At 44.5% G+C, this 24,772-nt stretch overlaps 1 protein-coding gene across 2 annotated transcripts in view; it reads right to left on the bottom strand.

The window, feature by feature from the left end:
• KIF5C (kinesin family member 5C) overlaps positions 1–24,772 on the bottom strand; it is a 153,498-nt gene that overhangs the window by 22,139 nt on the left and 106,587 nt on the right. The window contains exons 13-22 of one of the 2 annotated variants that reach the window (XM_057745259.1): positions 21,853–21,921; positions 20,003–20,209; positions 17,708–17,854; positions 17,643–17,646; positions 11,895–12,076; positions 8,502–8,619; positions 6,291–6,367; positions 5,192–5,301; positions 3,121–3,222; positions 2,694–2,754 (exon numbers count right to left, since the gene is read on the bottom strand). In XM_057745259.1, coding sequence (XP_057601242.1) covers positions 2,694–2,754; positions 3,121–3,222; positions 5,192–5,301; positions 6,291–6,367; positions 8,502–8,619; positions 11,895–12,076; positions 17,643–17,646; positions 17,708–17,854; positions 20,003–20,209; positions 21,853–21,921 — 1,077 coding nt within the window. Of the gene's footprint in view, positions 1–2,693; positions 2,755–3,120; positions 3,223–5,191; positions 5,302–6,290; positions 6,368–8,501; positions 8,620–11,894; positions 12,084–17,642; positions 17,647–17,707; positions 17,855–20,002; positions 20,210–21,852; positions 21,922–24,772 lie in introns of both variants that reach the window. The other variant, XM_057745260.1, reaches the window with a different exon arrangement.

The raw sequence follows: 24,772 nt of genomic DNA, 5'->3' as shown, positions 1-24,772 counted from the left end.
TTCCTGTCACAGTGGACGGCGAGGGTGGGCCCAGAGAGGTGAGGACACAAAGCCCATCAGTGCAGCAGGAGGAGGTCCAGCCCCAGGGCCTGTACAGAGCGTCCTCTTAAAGCCAGATGGCTGCCTGGGGCCCCAGAGACGACCCCACTTGGCAGCCAGCCTTTCCCAATGTCACCCCTGGAGTAGGCTTCACAGACCCCATCCCTGCCCTGTCCAGACACTCCAGGAGGCAACGCAGGCCTCGAGCTAAGGAGGACTCAGGAAGGGTCAGCCGAGGACAGGGAGCCTGCCTCTGAGGAACACTGACAGTCTGGGGAGGATCTGATGGAAGGAAAAGTAAAAACACCCACGTCTGGAACGGCGCAGACCTCGGGGCTCCAGTTTGAGGACTGAGAGCTTGTGTGTGTGATGTGTGTGGATGGGGAGTGAGAACTGCAGCGGGGACGTGGGAGACTGTGTGGGTCCATCCACGTGTGAGGGTCTGAGTGTGTGAGCATGTGTGCCGGGGCATGGTGGGGCGGGGGGGTGCGATGGCGGAAATGCAGGTGAGCAGGTGGGAGGGGGACGGAGCGGAGGGAAAACCAGTGGATCAGAGGAGGCTAGCGAGGAAAATGTGTGGTTAAAAACACATTCAAGGGATTTCCCTGGCGGTCCAGTGGTTAGGACTCTGTGCTTCCACTGCAGCGGGCACGGGTTCGATCCCTGATCAGGAAACTAACATCCCGAAAGCCGTGCAGCAGTACCCAAAAAAAAAGAGAGAAAAGAAAAAGAAGAAACATTCAAAAGGGCAAAAAAGACATGCTCATGAGTGAGTGTGAAAGAGAGAAAGCTTGTGAGTCTGGGGGAGTGAGCACATGGGGTGAGTGTGTGTGAGTGGACGTGAGGGAGGGTGTGAGAGTGAATGAGCAAAAGTGTGAGTGTGCCGCTGAGAAAGTTTGGGTGGTCACGAGTGAGTGTGAGTGTGTTATGGGTGCACTGAGTGTGTAAGAGCTGGTGAGTGGATCATCACAGGCGTGAGGACGTGAATGTGAGAGCCTGTGGGTGCGCATGTGTGTGAGGATGTGTGTGCAAGACAGAACAAGCGATTATGCCCGAGTGTGGGTGAGGCCATGAGAGAGCGGTGGGTGAAGAGTGAGCTTCTGGGTGAGGGCGTGCAAGAGAGAGTGCAAGGGTGTAAAGGAAGAAAAGATACGGAAATATTGACCTCTGGCTGGTGGGCATACAGTAACATTTTAATGTTCAATATATTTCTGTTATTATAATTATTTGTGATGATGGGTATCACTTCTCCAGGAAAACAGACATAGATGAAGCAATTCCATGGCTTCATTTCAGTCTCCCCACCAGCCGTCCTGTCCACCATCTTCTCTACCGGGCCCAAAGGCCTGACTTCCTTTGGACAGCCATCCTACTTCTGTCCTGAACAGCTCATACCCTCCTTGTCACCCCTCCAACCCCTGGCTTTGAGGAGCAGCTAACGCCGGCCCAGGGGCCACAGCACAGCCTCAGGTCCAGCCCTGATTAACCACCTGTCTCCAGCCTGGGGTCACCAGGTTCTTGGATTCAGGCTCAGTCCCACATAAATTCACATGACATGGGAATGAAATCAAAATGCATGCCCATATCTAAACAACAGTTTCTCTCTACTGTCGTGTCATGTGAAGTGACTGGACGTGTTTTCACCAAATCGAGAGACTATTTGGGATGTCTGTCTTCAAACACAGGCTGTGTGGCATTTTGAAGGGCTCCTGAGAGCCCTTGGAGCCAGGCAGCCATCCCCCAGGGCAACTGAAACAGAAGCTGACCAGAGGAGACAAACCCAATGAAAGGACAGAGAAAACTGAGCAGGATGTCAGATGGTGAGCCCTTCTTCCAAAGGGAAGTGGATCTGTCACTCTTCTGCCCCAAACCCTGCAGGTCTCAGGGCCCTACCTGGCCTGCACCTCCTCTGGCCTTGACCTCTCTGTGCCTTCCTCCTGCCCTCCCCTCTTCTCTGGGCCACAGACACACTGATCTCCCTGCTGGCCCCCAACACGCCGGGCATGGGCTGACCTCAGGGCCTCGGCACGGGCTGTTGCCTCTCCCGGAAGGCTCCCCCCACCAGACATCCCCACGGCTCCTTCTTTTACCTGCTTCAAGTTCCTGCTCAAATGTCACCTGCCAGTGGGGCCACCCCCAACCAGCACCCTCTGCACTTCCTATAATCACCTAATGGAGGTCATAATCTACTTCCTTATTGTCCACTGTCTGTCTCCCCCAGGTGGAGGACAGCTTCATAAAGACCAGCATCTTATCTCTGTTTGTATTGATGCAACTCAAGCACCTAAAAGAATGCCAGCCCTCAGCAGGTGCTCAATAAATATCCACTGATTGTTGAATGGAAGGAAGTCACAATGTACAGAGGCTGTAGAATTGCAGGCATTGATTTGAGCTTAAATCTCAGTCAGGGCTCCATGGTTACAGTCCTAAGGATGGATGGATGGATGGATGGATGGACGGATGGACAGTTAGTCACTCTGTCAAGACCTGGGGAATATGTTCTACAGCTCTCATGTTTCCATAGGAAGTTTTATGTTTAAAATGATACTTAAGAAAGGCATGCACAGATAAACTTTTAGAAGAAATAAATTCAAAAGATCATAAACCAATCTGGTCTTTGAGACCAAAATGAGTTGGGAAACATGTCAACGTACCACTGTCTCCTCCAGCCCTTTGAGGTCCTCTCTGGCTTGTTCTCTTTTATCATTGAGCAATCTAAAAGACAGAAAGGAACTGTGAACCACCAAAGGGGCATCAGGGATTCTCACAGATACCATTTGCAACTGCAGGTAAGTCAACAAAACAAACCAACTCACCCAAATTGCCATGGTCTGTTTTTAAATTGGCCTGACCTAACCTGCATATTTGGGTATCTGAATCACCAAAGTAGACTTTTTAAGACTTTGCAGTGTGGTGAGGGGGACTTCCCTGGTGGTCCAGTGGTTAAGACTCCACACTTCCACTGCAAGGGGCACGGGTTCACTCCCTGGTCGGGGAACTAAGATCCTGCATGCCGTGCACCTGGCAAAAATACTTTGAGGGGATGAGAGAAAACAGAGGAAATATTTAAAGCACACTCACAAGAGCTTTTCCAGTTTCATTTCTCTCTCTTGGTCCTCTATTTTCAGCTTGTTATAATCAGAACTGAGCTTCTCCTGTTCCAGTTGCAATTTCTGATTCAAACTGAAATGGAGAGGAAAAAGCAATACATTCCACATCAGCCTGAAATTCTGAGTCATGCGGCTAAAGACATGGTTATGTTCCAACCCCATTAGCTCTGTGCAATAAAAGCAGCAATTCTGGAGGATTTTGAGGGATCAGAGAACAACCTCACAGCTTCCTCCCTGCCCAAGTGAAAACTAATTTCTGGGAACATCTAAGAGGCATGAAACATAAGGCTTTAAGAATGTATTTATAGTTGGCTTGCGCAAGAGCTTTGGGAGGGAAAATAATGAGATGGGAAACGGGCCGATATTTTAAAACAGAAAAAGAAAGCCCGGTAAGAATTCTGCTTTGTCTGCCCTACAGATGGTACGTATGCACTCCCAGAACCTTATCTGGCCACTTCGACCTTCCCCTCCTCTCTGGTCCAATGCTCTGAAAACATCTCCTAAATCCAAATCCCTCGCTGACACAGGGACAGTTCTGCTCTGTGAAGTCTTGGGGGCAAAAGCGGGCAGTGGTCAGAGAGAGGAAACACAAAGAAAGTCCAGGGGCTGCTGTAAAAAAAAGAAACTCGCCATCTGGTTGGGGGCATTTGGTCACCATTCACATCAGCCCGGTCCTTATAAAACCTTTCGTATGGCCATGCCTACACGATTGTAGAGAACAGATTATACACTATCTGAAGGAAAACTCAGAGGCCATATGAAAGGCAAAGGCCAAGGAACTTCCTCGCCTGTCAACTCACGCAGAGACCCTCCATCTCTCTCACCTTCCTTCCCTGCCCTCCCCTTCCAGTTGAACAATTTGAGGGTGATTCATCAGAATAACAAACAAGAGGCACACTTAAAGGGGAAAGCTCAGCGTGAGCGGGAGTATGGGGGTGGCCCAGAGGAAGGGGAGAGACGATGCTGAGTGCTTTCCTAGGTAGACTGTGCACAGAGCCCCATCACATCGTTTACACTTTTGCTTTTAAATGCAAATGTGCTCTGCGAGCAGCTCATGGACACTGACAAGAGATTTGGGTGAGTAGTCTGGAGAATTAAACCCCAACTCCAGTTTGATCCCTGTTTAGCAGTGTGACCCTAAGTAAATCATTTAACCTTGCTTCCCATATAGAAATGTTTCTTCATCTACAGAAACAGAGGAGGGAAAGTTTAGTCTGGATCTGGGGTGGCGGGGGTAGACAGGGGAGGAGGGTGTCAGTGGATGATGGAACTGTATCTCAGTATAATTGGTTTTCTTTGTTTTCCTATGTCTTTTATTTGGGGTATTTAAACACACTGTTCTGCAAAGAGGTTCAAAGATTGCCAAGGGACTCACTATGCAAAAACATTAAGAACCCTCGGGAAAGGACCCTAAAGGTACCTCGCAGACCGGGGACTTGTGTTGATGAGGTGGGAAGGTGAGAGGAGCGGGGGGCGGTAATTACTGAGCAGGGGGCTCTTCAGCAGAGACCAGAGACCAGCTGCAGTGATGCCCTCGCGTACAGACAGACACACAACTAAGAAGTGTGCCCGTGCGACCAGGTGGCCCCGGGTGTGCAGTACGCAGGTATGTGTGGGGCTGAGGAGGCGGTGGCAGCTGACCGTCTTCCATGGGGCATGTATCAACCCATCGCAACCCCTGGATCAGGATCAATTCAGATTTTTCTTCATATCCTCATAAGAACAATGTCCCCACCTACTGGGGTATGTGTCTGCCCAGCTGAGTCACCAATGTGCCCCTGCTCCACGGGGACCAGGTAGGGCAGCTGGGCCAGCCTGCCACCTGCCCGCCAGAGCCCCCGGAGGCTCAGCTCCAGATGGGGAACAGACCACGGAAGCATCACATCCAGCCTGCTGAGGCACCAATGCAGAGCCCAGCACCCATGGGGCAAGGAGACAGAGACCTGAGAGCAGTGTCCACAGGGTGGGGAGGGCAGAGACCTCCAGGCTGGCCCAGGGGCCGTGCCCGCTCCCACGCCCCGTGAGCCCCCAGGCCAACTCACTCCCGGATCTCATCGATGATTTTCTGCTTCTCCTCGATTTCATCCCGAAGCCTGGACAGCTGCTTCTGATGAGCTTCCCGGTGGCTCTCCATCTGCTGCTCCAGCGCCTTCTGCAACCCGGCCAGGAGACATGTGTCAGCTGCTCGTTGGCTCGCAGCCCACTCTGTGACAAGCCCTGGGTCGCTACCTCCCACCCCCCACCCATCGGCTGTCAGATCCCCAGACTGGGGCCCCGAGAACTCACTGTGTTTTACCAGGACAACAAAACTCAAGGATCTGTTAAAAAACTGAGTGGTCCCTAGGGGCAAATGAGCCCATTCTTTGAGTAAAGGGTTTCCCTCCACCTTCTCTAGCTCACCTGAGCCACACAGCTTCTCTCGCCAGGTCAGTCAGAGGGCACAGACCTCTTACCACCTAGGCAACCTCAGACAAGCCATGGAACCTGTGTGAGCTGCACTTCCTCACCTGTAAAATGTAGATAATTTCCCGGTCCTGCCCACTGCATGGATTTATAGCAATGTGCGAAGGAGACCTTTCCACAAAAGTGATGTGAACCCAGGAGAGGGGTTTGCCTAAAACTAATCAAAAGTTCTACATTTTCTCCTATCTCATTTTATTCATCTAAAAATCTTATTTCCCAATTATCTTCCCCATATTTCCTTTTCTGTTTAAAATGTGACCACAAATAAAGATCTCTATGTTTAAAATGAAAACTCAAACTTGGGCTGTTTCTTTAAAAGAGGGGAATGATGTTTCCTTCCATTCAAAGTAGGGGCGACCATTTCTGCAGAAGTTGAGCTGAGTGGCCCCACGCAGTGACTGGAAGGTGTGCTCTCTCCCTCTTGGTCATGAACGGGGAAAGTAATGTACTAATGCAACATAACGACTATCTACACACACCTCAGGGTTCCTGGACACCTCCACCTCCATCTCATTTCTAAGCCCGGCCACCCTCTGAGAGCAGCTCTGATGCCCAGCCCCGGTCCCGCCTCCTCCCTCCTACCCAGCCACACCCAGCTCAGAAGGAATTGGATTTTCCTAGATCAAGGAAATCCAGTCCACATGCGTGCTGGGCTCCTGGAAGGGGTTGCATACACACCTTCATCTCCTCAGCATCCTGCAGCCGGGTCAGATGTTCCTTTTCCTTATCCTGGAAGCTGACTTCATGCATTTTTTCTGTTTTGAATTTTAAATGATGATTTAAGATTTAACTGGTAGGACTCCCACCCAAAGGTAAAAATTAGAAAACCAAAAAAGAAGGGGATGAAACATCAGCTTATCTTAAGTTCAACCATGGTTTAAAGGAACGTGCGTCTGATGGAGGACTTCCGGCTTTTTAAATCAAGGCTGATCTCTCCTGGGAGGTTGTGGAAGTCTTTCAGGGAGAGTGGCAACTGGAAGGGAAGTGCTAACTTGGAGCAGTCACGCTGGAACGGACCTGGCTGTCACCTCACGCCTCGGAGGACTGCTCCCCTGCCAGGCCTGGTGAGCTACTCCTGCGCAGGGCACATGGACGTGCTTTGTCAGTGATCGTGCACTCTGCACATATCAGTGGCGTTTGGACTCGTGCCACTATTAGAGTTTCAGAAAGAGCTATTTACCTCCCATGGGTATTCTCTAAGAATCTGGAGCAGGAAAACAATCTAAGGACAAGCACAACAAAAACAGAGATATACAATAATACTCTCCAGACCGAACAGGAAGACCACGCCTCGTATCGGGGGCAGGGCTGCTCTGCGGCACACCTCTGGGAGCGGGGACCAGTCCCAGCCTACTCTTGGTCAGTGGCCCTCCCCCAGCATAGCAGGCACTGGGCAGCCCACGGTGGAGGGAGGAAAAGGGCTTACTACAGTGACATTCAAGTCAGTAAGCATTCTCTCTGGTCTGTTTCACTTTATTTCAGCTCTTCTTGCTTTGATTTTGTTTCTACTCCGTGACACCATTGCAGAAGCCATTTACCAGAGGGAAAAGTTCTTTTCTATGTCAAATTTGGGGTGGAGCATTCTATTCCTAACATCCCTTATCACATAAAGAAAACCTTGCAAGGTCATAGCAGGGGTGGGTGTGTTCCCTTTATTAATTTACCTTGGCATTTGAAGCAAAATGTATTTGCTGAGCAAATGACTATACAACAGTAAAGGAAATAAAAAAGGATAGTATCATCGCCAATCCTATTACCCCATCAAAACCATTTTCCTTTCAAATATTAATTTATAGGCCTTGGAACACAAGCATCTATTGATTTTTAAATGTTATAACCACAGTAGAGATAAAATTACACATTATGATGTTTAATCTAACGCACTGTAAGCACTGCTGCATGGCCTTCATGTACTTCATCTCCAAGATGAAAAAAATCGTTCTTTTAAACAACATACTATCATTCATGTAACTGCTGGGCATTTAGGTGACTTCCTTTTTTTTTTTTTTCACTGATATAAGTAATTCTGCAAAGAATATCTGAGATTTGAGGAGCAAAAGATATGAAAAGCATTGGAATTATTATATGTGTTTTCAAAATGCTTTTCAAAGGGACTCTACCAGTTTTCATTGCAACTCGTAACATGATTTTTGTGTTCCCATTTCACCACAGCACCTGCATTCTTAATCCTGTCTGGTTTCTACATTTCTAGTCGTTTCTCTCAAATCTCTTCTATTTATTCACATTTACTGAGTACTTCCTATGTGTTGGGCACTTTCCTCCACAAAGGGGATCAGGAGACTTCCTGGCAAAGGAAGAGCTTGTTCAAAGGATGGGGGATGACGGTTAACCATGGGTGCAAGTTCAGGCTTCATACTCAGAGCAAGAGAACACCATAGAAGGGTCAGAGGCCTGGCGCTGGACACAAGGTAGAACCTGATTTTGGAATCCTCCCTTGGACTGCACAGCAGTCAGCCTAGAGCAGGCTGGGGGCGGGCCCCTCGGCAGATGGACGTGGCCACAATTCTTAGTTAGGATTAAGGAGGGCGACAACGAAGACGGAGGTGAGCAGAACCAGAGGAGCACCTGGCAGGTCGGATGGACAGGCCCTGGTGACAGACCGGGCACAGGAGGTGAAGAAGGGAGAGGATTCTGACTTGGGCAGCAGGGTGGACTGAGGGAAAATGGGAAGAAGAGCAGACACGGGGTGGGGGCAGTCTTCTAGACGATTCTCTTTTTTCTCCTCCCCCCCCCCCCAATTATGCCATAGTTTTCAGTAGGCCTAGAAATGTTTTAATTGAGCAAAATTAAATACCATGAGTCCAGCCAACTAGAGAGTGTCTGATTTAGGCTGAGAGTCAGACACCTATAAAGGGGTCAACTACTTACCTTGGGCTCGGAGCTTGGCCAGCTCTTCACTGAGCGAGTCTTGGGACTCTTCCAGCTGCCTCCTCTTCTGCTCCATGTTCTGCATGTAGTCTGTCAGGGATTTGATCTTGGCTTCATGCTTTAAACAAGCAAACAGATAAAAGGGAACAGTCAATGGTTTGCCCAGGACTGTCCGATGGGAAAACGCAAGAGAGGAGGAGTCCTTGAGTCCTTTTTTGAGTCTCAGCACCCAAATGGTGCATATTCTGCCCTTTATTGGGGATCTGTCCTTTTTCTTCCATGTGCTTCTCTGCTTCATTCTCTACAGACCTGCTCATGACCACGTCCTTCCTTACCAACCTCCTAAGTGACATACCAAAGCCCAAGCTGGGTTTCCTCCCTGTAGAAAGCAGAGTGTGCTAGAGAGAAAGAGGCTGGGAAAATGCCAAGGCTGAGGGTTTCATCCTTTGAAGCCCTGCATCTGCACCTCTGGGTTTCATCTTTGGAATTCAGATATTATGTCTTTTCTTTTTCTGTCTCTTAGACACAACAATTCCTGTCTCAGGGACTTTGCGTTTATATTTTCCTCTCCCTAGGAAGCTCTCCCGAACACCCTCCCACACATGGTCCTGGCTGGATCTTTATCACTCGGGCCCAACATTATCTTACAGCACCTAACTTCTACTTATCTATTTCTTCCCCACGTGGCTCCATGAGAGTACAGAGTTAATGAATAATGACGGTGTGGATGAATGAATGAACGATAAGAGCTCGTGACTGAATAGGGACAGCAGTGACTTCCAGGAAGATGGAAATATGCAAACACTTTCCCCTCCAGATCTACTGAGTTCCTGTATAGGCAGGAAGACCCTGGAGATTGAGCTCGAATCTAATGAAATAACCTCTGGGAAACGGGACTCTGTTGGAGCAACTGTTTTATAAGCATAGCTTTTGCTGACAAGGATGACTGTACACAGAGGAGACGATAGCACTTTAGCTGGAAATCTTTTGTCAGATTCCTCAGATCGTGTCAGAAAATAAAGAGCCAAGGTTTCTCTCACTTTTGAACCCCAGGCAATAATGACTGCATCTTTGGCTCTGTGTAAACTGCAGCAGAGTACAAAATAGCACCTAATGGAAACCTGTATTTGTTGCTAATGCAGAAGGCACTGTCTAACTAACACAGTTATCCTTTAACTCCAAACCATCCTAATAGTCTCGACTCCGATCTCATATGCCCAGAGTGAGTGCCACTCTAAGATCTGGGCAACTGCGGCCCCCGTCCTGGGTCCCACACGTCAGAGCATCCCACTTGGGCAGTCCCCTGGCTGCACCCCATTCCACTGAGTAAAGTTCATATGCCAAGGGAGTCTGCCCACCTGGAGCCCACATCCTCTTCTAGATCACAGGGAGTCTGGGAACCTAGAAACTCCCTACTCCAGTGGCTCTCGGGCCACCCCCGGAACCAGCAGTGCAGCGTCTATGATCCATTTACACAGGTTACCAGCTGACACACTTACACATTTCCATCAGCTCACAGGACGTGCAGAAGGCACCTGACTTGGACATGGAGGCTGGCATGTCCAGATGGAAGGAGTGACAGTGGCTGCAGGCCATGGGGCCTCTGTGCTCTTGCCTTGGCCTCCAAATGTTCAGGGCCGGGTGACCCAGGAGCACATGCTCTCAGTGTAATAGGTGATCTGGAAATCAGACTTGAGGTGCACTGCGCCCTAACGTGTATCACTTTTCTTCTCAATTTTTATACATTATAAAAATGTCAAATAGTAAAGCATATCCAGAAAAAGTGGTGTAAATTTCACCCATAAACCACTCTGATTTATCAACTATTTCCCCCTTTATTCCTGGTCTCATCTATATGAATGCATATTTTACAAAATTGCAGGCATAGCATAGATCTGTAATTCAGCATTTTCACTTTTACTTAACTTTATATAATTATACTTTCCAAATGGCTGGGTTTTATAAGTTTTTTGTAAGAGCTGCATATCCTTTCATGTCCCTTTATGTTATTAATCTCTCAATAGATAGCTGCTAATTTATTTTATTAAAATGAAAGTAATACTGCATTCAACATCTTCCATGTAAGTGCTAATATTTTTAATCAGGGAATGATAATACCATAGGAAATGAAAATTTTTCCATTTTCATTATCAATAAAAAATGCTGTAAGTGAAATTACTGGACCAAAGTATACTTATATTTTTATGGTTTTTGATTCCCAAGGTGCTTTCCAAAAGGACTGACCAAATTACACTTTTCTCAACAATGTATATAAATTTCACTATCACACACGAGCACTGAATAATCTGTTAAATATTAATACATCTTTGCTTATTATGCTATTTATAAAATGGAACCTTGATGTTTTAATTAACATCTCTTAGATGATTATGGTAGGAGACAAGGAGGCTGGAGATGCTCCTATGATGACACATTCCTATGTTTAAAAGCACTGTCTGATGCGCCATTCCATGCTGGTATCTGTTTCCCCGAACTGACTTGAGCTGTTTTAACGCCTGGACTAAGGCAGTGAGCAGCACACACCGGACCACTCACAGAAGCCTCAAGCCCAAACACCAAATTCACATATCGTATTCAGAAACGAGGCTACTGTTCTGAAACCACCTTATTAAAATGAAAATGCCGTTCTAATGGGAAGAAGAGTAGCCTGACTCACTGAGAGAATGAAGTGTGCCCCAGGGGCTTGAAGATCCCTTCAAGGCTTTGAGTTCACACGAGTTTGGTTTGAGTCTGCCTTTCACTGGCTGTATGAGTTTGGACAGTATATTTAATCTTTCAAGTCTCACTTTCCTTATCTAAAAAACAGGAACAATCATAAAACCTGCCCATTAGGATTTTTTTAAAGATCGAGTAAGAGAATGCATGTAAAGTGCTTAGCACAGTATATGGTGCATTGCAAGCACTTAGTAAAATGTTACCTGCTACTACTATTAATAATAGTAGTAGTGGTGGTAGTTTCTGTTGTCCCATATTAAATTGGACCTGTGGTAGAGATTAAAAGATGAGAGAATGTTGCCTTAGCTGACAGGAGTTTTAGATGCCACCCAATCGTGTCCATTCATTACATATCTCTACCTGTCGTATCTACCTACCTACCTACCTATCCACTTACCCATAAACAGCTAGATAAAGACACATAGACACATCCTTTGAAAAGGGACTGAAGGGAATTCATGTAATTCACAGAATTCACTAAACCTAGCCTTAAGAATAAGCCTGGGCTGTCATTGCCTGGGAGGCCACGGACACGTCTTAGGTAAAGCAAAGCCTATCAACTCTCCCAATTATGTACCCTCAGCCTCAGTAAGAGCAAGGAGGAAGCAGATTTTTAGAGCACAAGGGTGTGAAATGAGGGAGAAAGGGGTGGCCCACCTGGGAGATGAGCAGCTGGCACGCTGCCAGCTCCCGCTCACTGGCATTCATCTTCCTGTTGGAGTCCATCTGGGCGCTCTCGAGCTGTTTGCTGCGGTTCACCAGAGATTTGACCTCCGACTTCATCTTGCTGATGTACAGCCGGGCCATGGTGAATTCCTCTTCAATGACTCCATTCACATCTGCCAACTGAGCACAGGAGGGAACACACTCAACTATGACTACAATTTCCAGAGATTCACGGGGCCCGTGAAACCTGACCATGGATCCTCAAGATGTCTGTGAATTTCTGGTTAAGGATCCCTAATCGTAGGACCACAAGCTGAGAATGATCTCTAAAAAGTACTGTATGTTCAACCCTACGTTCTCTGAAACCTCGGGTAAAAATTCCAATTAAAAACCTCTACCAATATAATCTTCATTAACCAGGTTTTTCATTACAATTGATTTTTAGGATAAAAGAGATGATATCAGAAGAAAAAGACATTGACATTTTAAAGAGAGATAACTCTGAAGAGGTGTTCCACTCCACGTCTGACACCTTACATTTCTGGAAGAGCAGCAAAGCCCAGTGTTCCCAAGGTGACTCTGAGTCCCTACAAGAAGTCAAATCAAAATTTCAGTTATGTTCTCTGTAGCCTGCTATCCAGAGAGACAGCAGTCTAATAGCTTGAATACGTTTCTATAAGCAAGGGCTGAAATAAAAAGGACTTTCTATATAATCCTCGATTAAACAAAAAATCCAATGATTAAGAATGTGCTATCACCAAAAGTACCTCTGGATGAAAATTTTCCTGCCTAACTTCTCATTACTACAACTCTGTTTTCCTGCCTCTACACAACTGTCCCTTCCAAGCACCCAGGAATCTAGCTTATTTAAGATCACCTGAGAATAACAGTCTAAATCCATCTTTAGAAGAAAAGATTCTGACAACCAGCATTCCTGTACCATCTCAATATCTGTTGTCTAATTTTCAGAGTTCTACTGGAAACAAACACTGCAGCAAGATACTTGGGATTAAAAACCCATTTGCTGAGACGCAGAGATGGTCTTGAAGGGCAACTGACCAAAGGAGCTAAGTAACTGCATGCATATTTTGTTTAACCACCAGAGGGCATCCTAATACCTCAGGAGAAAACAAGAGCCCTGTCCAGTACCCAGCTCAGGGACGGAGGCTTCACTTGCTTCTAAAACAATGATTCCAACTATGGTTTTTTGATGGTCCACAGTACACCGCCCACTTTTGTCATTACTGTCGTCATTCACTCATCGTATGACTATTTTTTCCAGGAAAATTAAGAGCTAGGAATGTGGAATCGTGTATCAACCCTGAAAATTGGTAGCAGATAGGAAGTACACTGGACAGTGCTGAGTGCCTGTAATTCGGTGTCAACCTTCCCCTAAAAATTCCACAACAGTATTTGTTAAATGACCCCAGGGTCCACCCACACAATGCAGAATCTATGTTAACAGCAAGAAAATCCACAAGTATTGATATCTGACTCCATCTTACCTTGATGAAGTTTCCTGCTCATCAGTTCACATTTCTGACTGCCAAACAATTTGCCTACCAACACCACTCCTCATTACATTCCTTTTATAATCCAATACCATGGTGCATGTTGAGAAGGGAACAAACACCTCCTCCTCTAAGGCTTTCCTTAGATGAGAACACCTTGTATTCTATGTCCAGGTCCCATGTGAATCGGGGAGGAGTTAAAAAAAAAAAATTTACAATAATGGGCTTCCTCCAAAGTGAGAGCTGGACATTTCTTCCCCCAAACCAGAACCATAACTTCTGAAGCCTACACTTGTCCTAAGAGTCTAAAAGGAGATTCTGAATCCACATCTGATGGAAAAAACACAATACTCCAGACAAATGGTTTTAACTGTAAGGTTTCTTACCATTTATGAGTTAATATATTTAGTCACGTTAAGTTCAGAATTTTCAGTAATTCCAGTTTAGTGTTATTTCAAAAAGAAGAATCAGAGTTTGCTATTACAATACTATTTCATCACTCTCACTTGGGTCTGACAATGACTCCAACGTACAGAGTAGACTGTGAGATCCAGTACGGATGACTAACCCAGCAGAAGAGGCTGCCTTCCCTTCCATCTTGCCTGTATAGAAGGAGTCACCACCATCCCCCACTGCATGACTCTAGAGCATAGAGCAGCTGTGCAAGGTGCCATTTCTAGGTCAAGTAAAAGTAAGTGAGGTGACTGTTCACATTCGAAGACCTAAAAGTCAAAATGGGACTTAAAAAAAATTCTTTAAAAACAAAAAGTGCCCAGAAATGTCAGTTTTATTTGTAAGTGCAGTACAGAGCTAAGGTATGACGCAGTTGCTTCCAAGAGCTTGAGGGACAGGAGGGAACGGAAGAAGCAAGCCCTTCGGGGAGCAGGGACCCCAGCCACCTTTCTGGTTGGGGACTGGACCTCAGACCCTAGCCCCAGCAGACCCCAGGCTGTGTGGAAGATGCGGATGGGAAGGGAGCTATCAGGGATGAGGGTTGACTTCAGGCCCAGGATCTGGAGCAATTTTTTTTATTAATTAATTTATTTTGCTCCATCTTTTTTTGGGGGGGGAGGTGCCCACTGCGCAGCATGTGGGATCTTAGTTCCCAGACCAGGGATGGAACCTGCACCCCCTGCAGTGGAAGCGCAGAGTCTTGACCACTGGGAAGCCCCTGGAGCCGTTTTATCTGCATCTCTGGCCCAGCCATAGCCAGGTGCATGATGCAGCCAGGGCCCGAGCTCTCTGTCACCTGCTCAAACTTCTTCACCTCCACCTCAGCCAGACCGGAGGTTGAAAGAAAATTAGGCAGCGAATCTAATCCATTCCGTTGACTCTCCCTCAACCTGCTATTCTGCTTGTGGCTAGGAATCTGGAAATCTTTGTTTTAAAGAAAGAACGGTGATACCGGAACATGAAAAGAAGGGGAGGCTCACTAACAAACCTGGATAAAGTCAACACGAGGCTCATCGCGTCATTTGCTGCTCTCGTCTTGTTTTGTTGACTTAAACTATTGCCTGGGCTCTGAAAATGTTTCCAGACATGACTGAGCTAGAGAAATATGGGTTCTTCTGTTTCCTTGCTGTTCAGGCCTATTATATCTTGGAACTGAGGACTGAGGGAGACTCCAACAGCTATCTTTCCCTCTCACCCCAGAGCACTACCAGGAGGGGCTTTGTAGGGACGGAACAAGATTTTAGGAATAAAAATACAAGATGACTGAAAAAGATTTCCTTGATCTCATTTTTTTAGATCAAAAGAATTATATCAATTGAATAGTCATAACCAGTAAGAAAAGTATCTATACCCACAATGGTAGATCTAAGAAATATACACATAAGTCATGCAATTCCTGAGCTGACCACCTTCAAGATAACCTGGACTCATCTTGTCATTTTACAAATTAGCAAAATGAAACCCAGAGAAGTAATGTGCCCAAAGTCACACAATCCTTCCCCTTTAGTTCCCATTGCCCTAATGATTAAATCATAAGTGTCAGGGGGAAAAAAAACACAGAATGATTAAGAATATGATGCTACATAAGTCAAAGTTATCAATGAAATTAACTAGTTATCAACGAAATTAACTAGGGCATCCAATGTCTGGAATCCAAAAATATCTTAAAAACATTGAAAGTATTTAAAAATAATCTCAATCATACTTCATATTCCCAAAGGTAAGGACTCTTTTTTTTTAAATTTCGAAGCACCCAGACACTCCTTGATTTCATTAGCATTTTTCATCAGCTCTATTTTAGAACTTAGCATAAAAATATCTTCTTTTATCGTTATCAGCAGCAGGCGCCAACGTCCCATAAATCAACTGTGCCATCATATCGCAATGGCCATTTAATCACCCCAGTCACAGAAGTTTATAGCTCAACACCAACATATGCTTCTAAAAATAAATCCTCAAATATAAAATCACCAAACTGAAACTTAATAGGGTTAATCTTATAGTACCTGATAATTCTATGCTAAAATTAGATTCATTTGCAAAGATTCATGAAATATTCAGTTACACTAGAGATTCCATGAAAGAACGACTGGGTTTACAAGAAGTCATATACTCTAAACCTAGATCTGTTATACCATCTAAGAAGGGCTTTCAGTGTTTCCCAGAAGTGTCAATAAACGAAAGTAATTTGGGGAGGCTTCTCTAGTATTTAACAACCCCAACTCAAAACCTGGGTGTTCCCACAAAGCAGACTGATGTAGAATCTGGCCCTTTAAAGGCTGAAGGGCTAAACTCCAAGAATTCGGTTTAAGGGACCTGTGAGGTGGAAGCTGAATACTGTAACACTATTCCCTGCCTTGATAAAATCCACACGTTTAATCAATGGCTACTCCACAGAAGGTGCTGAGTTCATATAAAGCTACGGTAATCAAAACAGTGTGGTACAGGCATAAAGATTAGATCACTGAAACAGACTAGAGAGACCAGAAATAGCCCCACACACTTTTGGAGGCGGCAGACGTGTTCATTATCTTATTGTGGGGATGGTTTCATGAGTGTATACATATGTCAAAACTTTTCAAACTGTATACTTTAAATATGTGCAGCTTACTTATGTCAACTATACTTCAGTAAAGCTATTTTGTTTAATGTCACTATCTTATTTTCCAGTGTCCTCTCTATACTATGGCAAATTGTTAATTGCTCTTGGATGATAACATTGTTTATTCTCTTTTCTCTCTATTCCTAACTCACAGACAACTTTATACCACCTTCTTTCTCCCCATCTCCCTTACATCCTTGCTATCTGTGACACCAATGTACACCACCCAAGGGGTTAATCATAGTTAGTTTAAGCCCGTTATAGTAATACTAGTTCTCTTTGCTTTCCCAGCTTCCCTTGCAGTTTGGGGTGACCATGTGACCCAATTCTCATCTTTATAAAGTATAAGGGGATGTCTATTGGGGGTTTCTGGGATTATAGTTCCCTCCTGGATGAAAGCTGGCTGCCTTTGCAGCCCCCCCGCCTTGGATGTGGTTGTGTAAGGATGTGATAACTGGTGCTGTAAAACCTATCTTGCTACCATGAGACAAAAATCTACTGATGTGAAAAGGTAATAGGCTGAGGAAGGCAGAAAGGAAATAAAGAAGAGGCCTGGATCCCTGACATTGTTGAGAAACGGCACCAAACCAAATTTTGCTTCTAAGACTTCCTAGAAGCATGAGAATGACCTGGGAAATCTTGTTAGAATGAAGATTCTAATTCAGTGGGTCTGAGGTGGGCCTGAGAGTCTATAATTCTAACAAGTTCCCAGGTGATGGAGATTACAACCTGAATAACAAGATTCTAGGCTTCTCATATTGTGAATAATTCAATGTGGCTTTATTTTTTTAAGCCACTGTTAGAATCCTATTACTTCCAGCTGAAAGCTCTCCTAATTCATACTGATTGGTTGGGGATTTTTCACTCTGTTGGATTCTCATAGAAAAGGAGAAACATTTCTGAGAGTATAAGTTTTGCTTAATCTATCCAATTCCAAACCTCTGTGACACTGGCGTGTAATTTTGAGAAATAAACCAACTTACATAAGGCCAGCCAAGACTTGAGGATATTTCCTATACTTGAAAGGTAAATTTTTTCGTCCTCCTTAAGCAATCATTTAGTTAGTCATTCAATCAGCCCTTCGTTCATTCATTCAAATATTATCAAGCACATACATGGCAGATGCAAAACACTGTGCTAAGCACTGGATACTTAGGGGAATAAAATACAGACCTGGCTTGCTTAGAATCAGGCTATTACAAGAGCAGGTAGAGAGGATAAAAGAAGGGTTGGCTTACAGTCTTCACATCATTGGTGCCAATAATTCCTCCTATCTCCCCCAGATCCTTCAGCAGCAAATTCAGGATCTCGGTAGCCCTCTTTTTCTGGTGATTGCTAAGCTCTTGCAGCTGGTTCAGCTCTCTCTGTGTGGTTGTCAATGTAGTCTGCAGAACACATTTTAACAACAAATTAAAAGGGTTGCCCATCAATTTCACACAAACAGCTCTCCAAAGAATAACAACCTAATGTACGATGGAGTTCCTTTATCATTTCATGTGATTTCGACACAAGAGTCCTTTTAAGTCCAACTATAGTATAGCACCACGTTCTCTGATAAGAACAGGAATTTGTCTTGGCCTGATATGTCATTTGTCTGCATATCAGATGACAATTTCCAGGTCAGTGAAATAAGTTATTAAAAACAAATAAAGGCCAAAAGGAGTTCTTGGGTTTATAATGTGTAATCACATTGTCCTACCTACCAGACATTCTATTTCGGTCCACATTCTCCAGGGTCAAAACATACCTGCAAACATCCCCCCCACCCTCCACTTCCAAACAAACCTGCTCCCTGGGACCATTTCCAAATTCCCATCTGATCTCATAATAGATGGGTCTGGAAGGCCCAATGGAACACTAGTGAGTTTAGAAAATGACCTAGAAAAAGTCTTCTAATCTTCACAGTGAAGTCTAATTGGACACTCTTCACTTCTTTTCAAAACTGGTCTGGTTCAACAGGAGACGGCTTCTTAACATTTATCAGCAGCTCCATTTTACTGCCAAACATGAACAAATCCATCTCTTTCCCACTCTTCACTTATGTTACCAAAATGTATATATTTTTAACTAGCCAACTTAAACTCTCAGCATCAACAGAATAGCCATCTTTTGGTATTAACTCAGCCAACAAAGAAAATAATTTCCCTAAATTATGGAGTTGTAGAGGTTAATGAGAAGACATTTATGTAATTCTTCCATATGCAGCTATTTTACTAGAGCACTTTTACTAGAGGATTTTTAATGATCTGTCTAAAAATAGCACTCTAAACCAGTATAGTAGTACTTTGGTTTGACAGAAAATAAAACTTATATTATGGAAAACATTTCATTGTTTTGGGAAGCAAATAATACCAAGGACTAGTTAAAGAATCTTATAGAAAACAGTAAGCAGGGAAAAGATGTCTCCTTTCCTATGTGACTTCTGGTTTGTTTCTCTGGTTTCGGTTTTGTTTTTTATTTTGCCATTGCCCCTGCTTATTTCATTTTGTTTTCAAAATCCACAGAAGCAGCAGTTCCCATCTTGGGAGACATTAAAAAATTCTTCCTTCGTGCAGCTGAATGTATGGAGTAAGGAGCTTTCTCTGTTAGCTCTACGGTCAGCAGATCAGAGCTTTCCTGCACCATCTGCTACTTCTCCTTGCCCAGGAGGACTGGCTGTTTTCCACAAAGCAGACTGGGCACAATTCCATGATACCAGGCCATCGGGCCGAGGTGCCAAGGGCAGCCAGTTACAGCCCCTCAGCTTCTCACCACCCATCTTCCAAGTAGAAAAAGACAAAATGGACTCATCCCACCACCAGCCACCTCACCAAATGTTCACTGGCTCTCTGCCACTAGCTCACTGTGCAGAACCAGCAGCATCTTTCATGGGGAGAATCTGAAAATTAGGAAACGTGCAGACTGAAGCACTGGCTGAAAAACAGGACAACAGACTAACCAGGACAGCTCAGTCCTGGGCCAGGACAAGAAGCTCTGGGGAAGGAATGGACTGCACTCAGGAGGGTGTAAACAAGAAGAGTGAAATCCATCCCTTCCACGCTTCCCTGCTGATACATATTGAGATTTATTTGCTGATGTTGTAGCATATGCACAGATCCATCTAAGTGCTTCATGTAAACTATCACTAATTCTCATGCCCCAAAAGGAACATGTTATTATCGCCATTTTTACAGACAGAGGAATGAATACTCAAGTTTAAACGTGTTGACTAAGGCCTAATAGGTCAAATCTTTGACTAGGATTTTTCTGGCTCCAAAGTCTGCACTGGCTTGACGATCCCACAAGGCATCCCTGCTGGTGCCATAAATCCCCTAGATATAAAACAGTTCTGACATGTAGCTCTGGGGCGAGTGGACACGTCACTTACACAAAGTATTTCAATTACTGGAGGATTTCAAAGAATGCATCTATGCCTAACACTGAAAAACCATGCAGCCAACTGCCTTGCCATACAGTGTCTGTCAGCAAACACCAATACGAGTACAGGATTGACCGCGGAGGAAGTCCCGGCCCCAACACACAAATGCTCCAACCGTTTTCTGGGCCAGCTCATCTGTCAGCTGCTCATTGGCCCTGGTCTTGTCCTCCACTTCCTGTGACTTCTGGTCGTAATTGACAGCCAGTTCCTCCAGGGCCTGGAGAACTTCTTTCACTTCGTCCTTGGCTGCTTCATTTTCAATCTGCAGACGTGTCAGCTCCTCCTGAATCTTCTCATAGTCTCTCCTTGTGGAAGCTAAAAGCTGGGGAAATTAAATGGCATGGAACTGGTGAATCCAATGTTCAAAGGTTTATGTTCTGTACTCTATGCAAAATAAAGTAATTTTTTAAAAAACAGATAAAAGAAAACATGTTGAGAAAGCTCAAGATAACTAGAAGCCCTACTATATATCCAGATACTACATGAAAAAATAGCATGTTGTTTTGAAAATGTTTCTCTCTATTTCTTTTTCTTAATTAATTTTTCTTTCTTTCTTATTTACAGTTGCATAGGCTTAATTCCAAGAATTGATTACACATCAAAAATCAGCATACTTTGTAGCTGGTTGGCTATCCCACATGTTGAACAAAGAATGAGGAGGAATAGTTTCCAAGGACTATAATAATACTTACATGCCTTTTTACTATTACCATTATTTCACACCGTAAACAGGTCGATTTCAGAGTCAACCAAAACCGTGTAAAAGGGCAGTCACTAATTTTTCTTAATATTCATCATGGATTATAGAAGAATATACCCCAAACATTAACACTCGTTAAAAGTGAATGACTGAGTTTATGAATACTTTATTTTTGTGTTTACTGTATTTTCTGATTTTCCTCTTAAAAGTATTAAGAGTTTTAACTGGAACAAAAAGGAAAGGTTATTACAGGCAGTCCTACCAAGTTGGAGATGAAAAGCTACAGAATGGGAGGAAGAGGGCAGGAAAACTAAGCAAATGGAAGACCACTATAGTTAAGAGGGAAATCAACTAAATACGGTTCCTGCCAAGGGAAGTGTCTGGGCAGAGGGCATAATCATTGTCCTGGAGAGATGAAGGGAAACAAAGAGGAAGAGAAGAAGATGGTTAGAGAGAGAGTTACATCTACAAGAGGGCTGGACTGGGGCCATGAACCGAAGCCGTTTGCTATAATTGTTTCATATGATCCAATCCACAGCATTTTAGCAACAAAGCTGAAAGCGCCCTAAAGCACAAAAGAGAAAACGTACTTAGATGTCCTTGGTAAGAGAATTATGAATCATCTATGTTTGACAGATTAGCTATCTGTTCTTTGCTTAGGTTCCTATTTGTAAAATACTTGGCAAAACACAATACAATAGACACTTTTACTGGAGAACTGAATGCCATCCAGGGAGAGACTGAAAAAAATCTGCCTCCTTGTTACTGTATCACATTATACCAACAGAGCATTTGGACCCCTATCTTCTTTGCTTTCCTCTCCTCTACCTTCTAGTTTTGTTTTTTGGGTATTTTTTTTTTCCCTACAAGACAGCAGGAGAGCATATATCAAAGAACTGAGCTGTCTGATTTGCAAAGCCAAAAAAAGTCAGAAATGGTACAAACCAGGAGTGCTGGGCCCTGGGTATGAAGAAGCAGGATCATCCTGGCCCAACTACCAAGCTCCTCTGTCTCTGCTCTTCATAGACCGTGTAGCAACCAGCTACTCACTCTCAAAACCTCAGAGCTCTACAATGTCAGATATTTATTTTCTAAACTCAGTAAAAATCAGCTTTTAGCAGGCACTGAAAGGAAATCTACCAAGAAATTTCCACATGATTCAGTGATTTTTAAAAATTCTTTGCAAATTAAATTTCTGGAACAAATATCAACAACAAAGAGTCATAAAAGAACTTTGTAAAAAAAAATTTTATTGCATTCTTTACCTCATCCTGATCCAACATCTGTTGCTTTAGCTTTTCAGCCAGCTGGCTCTGCTGGTTAATTTCATCATCCTGAAACGAAACATCATGTTTAATTTTTTGTGGTTAGTTATGTCACTTTTGATGTCCTGGTTTCTTGACGGATGCCAGTCGGATACCAGGATGCCAGCTGTAAGCTTGCTAAGATGAAGGAAACGGTGTGGTGCTTCCCTGCAGAAGGCAGACTGGTTAAAATACCACTTCACCCACCTTTCTCAGCCGATGAAACATCTGGATATTCTGGGAAATACAATATCCTACACATTCAACCCAATTCCTTCTCATCCAGAAATCAGCGATGCAGGGCTTGGGAACTGAAAGGGACTTCCCAACTTAAAGATGTTAACAGTGAATTCCTAGCTCAAAAAATAAGGGAGTGAATTTCGAACCACCTGCACTGTAATAGATACATCTCCCAAATCTTGTTAAACACATCTGTGACTGGGAACGCTGCCATGTGATAGGTAGAAGAGACCAGTATTTCCACTTCAGACCTCTTACTTAGAGAAACTGGAAAACACTGACTAGAGAATTAATCTTTAGCATTAGCAGAGCTCCCTTTGATTAGGACCTAATTTTCTTACCAGTCTGAAAAGACCTCAAGGAAGCTGGGGTGCAGAAGCGTGATGGCTTCCTTTCTGGCCTGTCACTGAAGTGGGAAAGGACCTCCCCGCAGGCAAATTCGCTCGTCTCACTCTCAACTTCCGCCACCAGGTGTCGCTGCCACAGAAGCCAGCGCTGCCGCCTCTCACCGCACCCCGCACGCCCCCGCCCCCGCCCCCCACAAGCATCTCCGCCTCCCTCCCCTCCCCAGACAAGCTCCAGCCAGTGCGCGCGGAGCGGCAGGCGGACGGCGCCTAATCCGTGTGGGGCTCGGTCTTGGTTACAAAGATTTTCCTGAGTTCAAACGAAACTGTGAAGCACAGCCTGTGAAGAAAGACAGCTTGGCCTCACACGTGCCTCTCCCCTCGGAAAAGGAGAACATCCTCCGTGATGACGCTTCTGGGATCTAAGGCCCGAGCCGACTCAGATCCAGTCCAGCGTTACAGGACCCCTCTTTGCGCCAGGGGCTGCCCGGGTGTTTCCGCGAGCAGCCCGTAAGACACTCACACGGTGCTTCCCACCTCTTCCAGAGGGGAGGTAACAGGTAAACTCGGGGGCCCGGGGGGCAGACCCTCAGGTTTCCGCGGGACATCTTCCTGCCTGTCTGGTCGTGTCTGCGCATCCATTTAAATCAGATAAAATGTGAAAAATCATTTAAATCACAACCTGATGTTTTCCACGGAGCAAGAAAATTCTGACACCAGTATTATGAGATCTATATCTCCTTTTCCTTTGAGCAGAACATCGTTTGGGCTTATTTCTCTGCTCAGGGAGATCCTGTTTCTATCGAACTTTTTACACCAACTCAACTATTTTATAAGAAAATTCAAATACCAGAATATTTTCTGAAAAGTGCTTGGAAACCTATTATCCACGGACAAGATGTTAACAGTTGGCTTCAAGCCTGTGTAAACATGTTCTAAGAGATGCACTTAAATGTACAGATAGAGACTGCACAGCACATCTTACTCTTAAGTTTTGAACATTTTTTTGCAGTTTAAAATTCTTCAATGGTTCTAAAAAATACTCATGGCTTTCCTCCTCCAGTCAGATTTCTGGCAGGAGGATTAGGGACATTATTATACCAGAGTGAAACCTCCCCCCCAAAATGGTACTTCCACTTCTAAAAGACTATATGTCAGGCATATTTTCTTTTCTATTTTATAAACTTAGAATGTCAGTTTCCAGGAACAATTTTGTGGCTGTGTTCCTCGGCACATAAATATTAAACAACTTAACATGAAAGGCTCAAGAAGTTTAACATGGGGGAGCTGCCATCTCTTCCCCTGGGACATATGAGCAACAGCTACAAGTGGTATAAATCACAAGAGAAGCAGAATGGTAGTGCAGCACTTTGTTCTCATTTCAAAGCCTGAAGACACAGGCTTGCTCCTGACAGGTGATGGGCTGGGGCAGTGATTTCTGAGGTACCATGAGTAACCAAGGGCCCTTAGCCCACCTGGGAAGGATGAAGACCAAGGGTTACATTATAAGGACATGAATCATTTATATCAGAGACATTTCCAAAACTACACTTACCTTTTCTTAAGGCAACTTCTCTAAGGAATTAGCATAGTCTATTGTGATTTTTTTTTTTAATTTTCAAAACTTTCAGAGTAAGATGTGCTGTGCAGTCTATATCTAAACATTCAAGTGCTTCTTTTAGAACATGTTTACACATGCTCACTCTGATGCCAACTGTTAAGATCTGGTCTGTGAATAATGGATTTCCAGGCACTTTTCAGAAAATATTCTGGTTTTTGAAATGAAATAAATGAGCTGTCAACAGGTCACTGGTCACCTTTAATTACAAAGATGTCTTTGTTCCAATGGTAATCAGTGAAATGAAGTTCAAGTTCTACTTACACTTAATTTCTCTCTTACATTTCCAACAGTACAGAAGCACTGGAGAGGTGATGGGGAATAAGAGAGCCAATGCCAGCGCCGGGCTGCCTATCTTACAACTCTGCTTCCAGCCCACCTCTGCACCATCACCCCTCTGATACCATATATAATGTGGCTTCTCCCTTAAGCAAACAGAGAAGGAGAAGACAGAAAAGAAACTAATATTTATTGAGCATCTGCTATGTCCTAGACTTTTACTCCCCAGTAAAAGCTTTTGAAGTAACAGACGTGAGCTCCATGTTGCAGGTGAGAAAAACGCCTTCAGCAGGTGGGTCACTGGCCCAGGTCTCAGCATTAACTCACAGGTCTGACTTGAAAGTGCATGCTTTTTGGAAACAACCTAAATGTCCATTGACGGATGGATAGACCTAGAGTC

Source organism: Hippopotamus amphibius, chromosome 8 (assembly GCF_030028045.1).
Source record: "Hippopotamus amphibius kiboko isolate mHipAmp2 chromosome 8, mHipAmp2.hap2, whole genome shotgun sequence".
NCBI lineage: Eukaryota > Metazoa > Chordata > Mammalia > Artiodactyla > Hippopotamidae > Hippopotamus > Hippopotamus amphibius.
The sequence above is the reverse complement of the archived record's forward strand: the minus strand, read 5'-3'. Positions and strand labels throughout refer to the sequence as shown.